The sequence below is a fragment of the Propithecus coquereli genome, unplaced genomic scaffold, assembly GCF_000956105.1.
Source record: "Propithecus coquereli isolate 6110/MARCELLA unplaced genomic scaffold, Pcoq_1.0 Scaffold1029, whole genome shotgun sequence".
Classification (NCBI taxonomy): domain Eukaryota; kingdom Metazoa; phylum Chordata; class Mammalia; order Primates; family Indriidae; genus Propithecus; species Propithecus coquereli.
Window position 1 is genome coordinate 16,388 of NW_012134181.1, and position 6,791 is coordinate 23,178.

At 46.8% G+C, this 6,791-nt stretch overlaps 1 protein-coding gene across 1 annotated transcript; it reads right to left on the bottom strand.

Moving 5' to 3' along the window:
• Positions 1–779: 779 nt before the first annotated feature.
• On the bottom strand, positions 780–6,065 carry LOC105810148 (HLA class II histocompatibility antigen, DQ alpha 2 chain-like). The gene is made up of 5 exons (XM_012644076.1): positions 5,927–6,065; positions 2,368–2,616; positions 1,645–1,926; positions 1,224–1,398; positions 780–1,076 (listed from the first exon to the last, which is right to left on the bottom strand). The coding sequence occupies exons 1-4, from the start codon at positions 6,006–6,008 to the stop codon at positions 1,244–1,246; spliced, it is 768 nt and encodes a 255-aa protein (XP_012499530.1). The 5' UTR covers positions 6,009–6,065; the 3' UTR covers positions 780–1,076; positions 1,224–1,243.
• Between the last annotated feature and the right edge of the window lie 726 nt (positions 6,066–6,791).

The window sequence follows — 6,791 nt, forward strand, 5'->3', positions numbered from 1 at the left end:
TGGCAGCAATATTCGCTACACTGTCTCTCACATGCCATGGTGGCACAGGGAAATCTATGTTGTTGTCTTGCAGGGTTTCACCAGCTAGGCCCCTTCAGCTAGGAATCTGTCTGTGGTTTCTAAGTCCCATCCCTTTTCTCATTGTCATTAACTTTTAGTAAGGGCAATGTATTAGGTCCTCTCAAACACCCACATCATTATCTTATTCTATTGCTCTTCTGACTTACATTTATTTTCCTGTCTAGAGAACTTTTATCTCCTCAAGGATAAGGAGGGGACAGAGGAAAGCTTCTACCATCATCACGCACTCCTCGTAAATTTAGAGTTTTGGCAACAATTTTTGACTTTTGGTACTGAAATTCTGACTTTTGGTATTTTCAAGATTCAAAATTCCTCTCTCCTAACTTACTTCTCTGTAATAACTTTTAAAAGCTATATTATTCTAGCTTTATAGTGATAAATAATAAACCAGACTTATTTGGTTTTTGTATTTCTACTATAATAAATATACATGACAGAGGGCCCATACGACCTTCGTGGATGCCTGAATTGAGGGGTGGGTGGCAGAGGCCAAGTGTGTGACCCGTAGGAAGAAAAAAATATTAACCTCTGCCAAGATCTAAAAGTATTATCATCCTATATTTGGTTGTTCTTGTCTTACTGGGCGTGGAACATGATTGGAAAATGAGATTAAATGAGTCTGAGCCATAAGGGTCTTCCAGTGTTAGCCATGATCTTCATCAGACCTGAGGTGAAAGACCAAAAAAAATCCAATAAAAGACCTCAGAAGGGGGAATTTATTGCTTCCATGGAGACATTGGATGAGCGTCACTGAGGGATTAGGTAGCTGGATGGAATACTCCAGGCATTCCATAGTAGGTAACAACTGAGAGAAGAAAAACTTCAGGTGGTCAGGGGAGAATTCCAAGTACATGCGAACTCTGAGTGGACACGGCACCTCCAGTCTCAGAGAAGAGATGAGAGGAGAAGCGTTTGGAGGAGAGAGGAAGGGCGATGAGCATAGTACCAGATCATCTAGCACATCCACTCTTCCGCTCCCGCGGAGGACAGTGCACCTGCAACAGGACAGACATGAGACTGGTGGGTCTTAAAGAGCTTCTGTGCCGTCACCATGTCACTTTACAACCACATTTGTTTGTCCAACCTCCTCCCGCTTTCCTTCTTATACTGTGGCTTCAGCTCTAACAAATCTGAATTCCTACCTCCTCTTCCAGGGCGCGATTCACAAGGGCCCTTGCTGTCTGGAGGCACCACCTGAGCGCAGGCCTCGGATGATAAAGACGGTCCCCACCACGATGCCCACGAGGCCCACAGCCAAGCCCAGGGCACACACCACAGTCTCCGTCAGCTCCGACATGGGGGCCGGAATCTCAGGTTCTGCAAAGGTGAAGTTGTAGAGGTCAGAACACAGAGTGTGTTCGTGCGCATGCATATGGGATGGGGTGACAGGAGTCTGCAGAGACTTGGGGTACCAGGCTTAGGGGGGAGAATGAAGTCTATCATTGGAAACACTTGGAAAAGTGTGGAAAACAAGTTTTGGCCATGAGAGTTAGGGGCTTAAGGGCAGGACGTTTTGGACTTAACAGACAAGAAGGCACCCAAGGTGGTGGAACTCACACATACCCCAGTGTTTCAGAAGTGGCTCGTCCAGGCCCCAGTGCTCCACCTTGCAGTCATAAATGTCATCAGCAGAAGGGAGGAAGGTGAGGTAACTGATCTTGAGGAATGAATGGTCACTCTTGGAGAGGAAGCTGGTCTCAGAAACACCTTCTGCGACTGAGCGGCCGTCGCCCAACCATGTGATGTTGACCACAGGAGGGAAGATGTTGTCCACGAGACAGATGAGGGTGTTGGGCTGACCCAGCACCACAGGAGACTTGGAGAACACCGTCACCTCGGGAACCTCTATGGTGAAGAAAGAGTGCTGATGTGAATTGCTAGTAGCTCTGCCCTGGAGTTCTGCACTGCATCCCGGGGGGGCCTGCCCACCGATGTTTCCCTACCTGGTAGCTGAAGAGGTTTTGTTTCCTTTCTGCTTGGGAAATACTGTATTTTGCCTGCACTTTATCAACGTGCCCTTCTTCTGAGTGTGCTTGTTAAGGTAGGAGATCTATGTGATCTCTCCTCGAGGGACTTAAGAAATGCATTATGGGAGTAAGGACCCTTGTATTACATGAAAAAGTGTGATTTCTGAAATGATTTCTGCAATTACCATGAGACTCAGGAACTCCTTAGGAAACAGGAGTTTTATGTGGTGAGTGGGTAGCTATCCCTGGGGAAGAAGGGAGTGAGGCCTAGTATGAAGGGATAGAGTCAGTAAAGAGAGGCAGGATGATAGACACATACTGTTGGTAGCAGCGGTGGAGTTAGAGCGTTTAATCAGGATGTCCAAGTTGTATTTTGCTGTAGCTATGTTTCTCAGTGCACCCTGTGGGTCAAAACTTGTAAATTTGCTAAACTCAGGCAGCCGCCAGACGGTCTCCTTCCTCTGCAGGTCCACGTAGAACTCCTCATCTCCATCGAATTCATGGGTGTACTGGCCAGAGGGGCCGTAAGACTGGTAGACGTTTATGCCGTAGGAGCCAACGTGGTCAGCTGATGAGTCAGGGTGACAAGCAGAAAGGCAGAAAACAGAGGGGTAAAGAACCTTATTAAATAAAGTGACAGAAATGACTTTCAAATCCTGTGGGCTTCATCTTTGGCACAGTCTCTGCAGAACATTCTCACCACCCGCTTCCTCCCTGCTTAGTGTTGGCAGTTGTTCAGTTAGAATCCAGGCTGTCTTCCCACTGTAGTGTTTGTTCCGCAAGGGCAGAATCACATGTCTTATCTACTGCTATTCCTTGAGTGCCTAGCTCAGTGTCTGGCACATCACAGGCTTGTAATAAATATTGCAATTGAATGAAAGAAGGAACAAATGAGTTATCACAGTATTTAGCTTCTCAGAGATTCGGTTTACTTCCCTTTGCTTCCTGAGTTTCGTCTCTCACTTAATTCTTTCATCAGTTAATAGCACAGTTATTACGGTTCCTCTTCCCAAGACTGGCTCAGAGCAGGACATTTTCTACACAGGGACCCCCTTTTTTTTTTTTCACCAAAGAAATCGCACAGGATCTTATTATTTTAAACGGGTTTCTTCTAACTATTATAGGGCATAGGAAAGAGCATAACACAAACGGAAACAACATTACAAAATACATAAAAAAAATAGATGATGCTTTTAAGGTCTCTGTTTTGCTAACAAAACAGTAGTGGTCCTTAGAGGAGAGCGCTTCATTTCTTCTGAAATAAAAAATGGTAGCGTTATTAGTTTTTGGATTTCTGTCATTCCCCACCCCTATTTCTTTTTCTTAGAGGAGATTATTAACCTCTCTCCTTTTTCTGACTCGACATTTACATTCACATGAGGACTCAATGAAAATTAAGGCCCTTTTTCTCAAATGTGCAGTGTAGTAGTCTGAGGATGCCAAGGCAGAACGGCCGCCAGCGCAGGATGACTCCACCCCAATGAGGCTGACGGGCTGCTTTTGTCAAGACATATATGAGGCCTTCACCATTTCATCCTTCCTTCTGTCCTCATTTACTGAGCATCAAGAGGCACCAGACATGGCAGGGGGCAAGGAGTAAGACACCCAGCAGGCATGGTCTTCTGTCGGGGAGCTCGTTGAATGGTGAGAGTAAAGCAGTAAATACAATATACTGCAGGGAGTCCTGCCATGAGGATATCCACAGCCTTATACTCCAGCATCCTCCACAAGTATCTGCCAATTAAACCAAACTACCTATGCTACTAGTTTTTGCAGAGGTCTGTTTTTCTCCCTGAAACGAAGTTATCTTTTAGGACTTCCTGGAGACCTCTAATTCATCCTTGCAGTTTCTGCTTAGTTACCAAACTTTTAGCTAAGTCCTCTTCTAATCAACATGTTTTTGACCACATGTGACCTCCAGCCCTCCATCCCAACATCCCGCTCTCCAGGTTTGTCTATTCCTCTTCCGGTTCACTTTCTTCCCTACCCAGTACGACTGCTTTGGTTGACCCTTAGCAGGCTTCCAACAAAGCCTCCTTATCCTTATCACTCCCAAAGGAAGCAATAAACCTTGACTCCTTTTCCAAACATGAATATGTGCCACCCTTCTTTTCATCTGATTCTTGTCCTGGGATGCCAAGTGCTGCTGGAGGACCTCGCACGGCTGTGCCAGCTGGAGCCAAGTCCCGTTCATAGTTCCAGCCTCAGCTGTGTCCACTGTCCTGCTCAGCAAATGGTTCTGCTTTCCTGCTCCCCGTACTGGTTCTGTCACTAGTCTGCGCACCCTCTAGGGGGCAGGTAGCATGAATTTTCATCTTGGAATCCCCCAAACTCAGCTATTGCGTACTAAAAAATATGCATTGAATGACAATTCCTATTTTTAAGGATCACACAGATTTTGGGGAAGACTGACAGGCACACAGGCAGCAGAGCCACACGAAGGCCAGGATCAGCCAGGACCAGGGCGGCCTCATGACTTGTGAGCCCCACGCAGTGCTGCTTTCATGGGCCCCTTCCTTCAGTATTAAAAATTATATTTTATGACAGTACTGGCTGAATGAAAAGTTAAAACACTTTCTTAGGCTCTAAAACTTCATTTTTTTTTCCAATTTAAAAAATTGAAACATTTTCTCGCAGCCCTACAATATCGCAGGCCTTCAGTACCGCTCCCGCTGTGCCTGATGGACAAGTGGAGCCCGGCCGGGGCCCTCGGTGCGATGATGCGAAAGGAAACGTGGAGCCGGCACCGCCAGACGAAGCCGGGACGGGAGCAGCCGTGGGTAACGAGCTGCGGAAGACCAGAGCACCTTCCATTTCACTTCCCCTTCTAACCATCGGACTTTTCAACTTCTGTTTTTACAGACCCACGGTTCATGTCTGCAAAACAGCGGGGAGCCGGGGACGGGTCCGAAGGGAAGCGGGATGAAGGAATGTCTGCAGGGAGGGTGGGAAGTGGACGCGGACGGTGGAGGGGCCTGAAGGACCAAAGGACCAGGCTGCGCCCGCCCGTTTCCCTTTCACACTGCGCGCTTGGACGGAGCGAAGAACAGGTAATATGGGTTGATAATTTGAGAATAAAATAATTTAATTCACCAAGTTTTTCATCATAAACTGCCCAATTTTAAAATAAAAATAAAGATACTCCTTACTTTGCTAAAGAAAAAATATGAAGCTGTATCTGTAATAGGAATAAGTCAAAAATAATAAGCACTGACGTTGATACGTTTTCACTGTTAATAGAACATACCTACATACCCATTTATTTGATCACTTGTGAGGCGGCACGCATGGGGCAGCTGAGATTAAGTGGGGACCACGTGGTAAAGGACTGTCCAGAGGGATTCAGCCCCCGGACTCCCCCCTCCCTCCCCACCTGTGCCTGTTCCCGACAGGGAGAGGCGTGTAAGTCTGAGACCAAGAAAGAGGACATCTTTCTGCGTGTCTACATAGTACACATAGTTCATGGAGCTGTTTCCCCCAAGATACATTACTGGAGACATATGAAAAGCTTCAAAAGTTGTTCAGAGAAATTTGGGAGTAATAGTTCATAAATTTTTTATAGTGAAAAATACTTCACTCACGGAAACATCCCTAATCTTTGAGGCAGTCGAGATGGAACGCCATAGAGACTTCCAGGCTATATTCACTGCATCCCGTAAACAGAATAATGTCCTTGGTGGACTCTCAACAGCACAGGTAGCAAAGAGAGAAGGTTGGGGCTCTGGTTTCCTGAAGGAGGAACAGCCATAATTTTTAAATCTCTTACTATTGAAAAGGCCCCTGAGAACTCTCTACTATTTCTCAGGAAATCTCTATCTCTTTTCCCTTCAATGTCCTGTTTTCCCACTCCAGAGAACACCCCTCAGCCGAGCACTCACCCACAATGTCTTCCCCTCCACAGGGGCCCACCGTGGTGGCCAGGGCAAGGGCCCCGAGCATCAGAGATGTGTGTAGGATCATTGTCTTCCCAAGGCGGTCCCAGCAGTTACTGTTCTGAGTTGCAGAGCAATGGTGAAGACCCAGCGAAGGAAATCTAAAAACACCCGAACCAAACCCTGCCAGATCAGGTTTTGGCCAATCAGAAAAATCCTCTATGGTGACGCTTCAGTTGCTAGTTGCAGAGTTTGTATTAAGAGGCCTGGAAGGAGAGAGGGAAATCCCCCAGTTGCAATTCGGCCTCCACTCAGTGGCCCCTGGAGAATTTTCTGTGAATGGAGGGAGGATACTAAATCGGAGTCTTCTCTTGTGTGTGTGTGTGTGTGTGTGTGTGTGTGTGTGTGTGTGTCTGCTGGTGGCAAGAGGGGTGGGGGTTTCTGAGCAGCATCAGGGATAGATGAGGTTGTCAATAGTACGTATCCTTCCGGATTTTCTGATTGCACCTTCCAGGAATAATTCTCTGAGTTGATTTCCCTCCTTCGAAGTCCCCATTCCCTCCCCTTTCTTTGGCTTCTACACATGGGTTAGCTGTCTTTCTTTTTGCTTTTATGGTTCACGTGGAATTCTCCAAATTCTGAGTCGACCTAAGGGTCTCTGCGGGTAGCAGCCAAGCCATATCTTTGCCTTTTCCAGGTGTATAAATCCAGCTGGGTGAGTTCTTCTTCTCAAGCTCTCGAAAGCTCCAGGTGTTTTAGTCCAGGCCAGTAAAGGGGCTACAATGTCATGCAGTGCTGCCTTCAGTAGCCGTAGGGTCTTTCAAACGGACTGTTTCTTCGCCTTGAGTGATCTTTATGCTCTGTCCTCTGG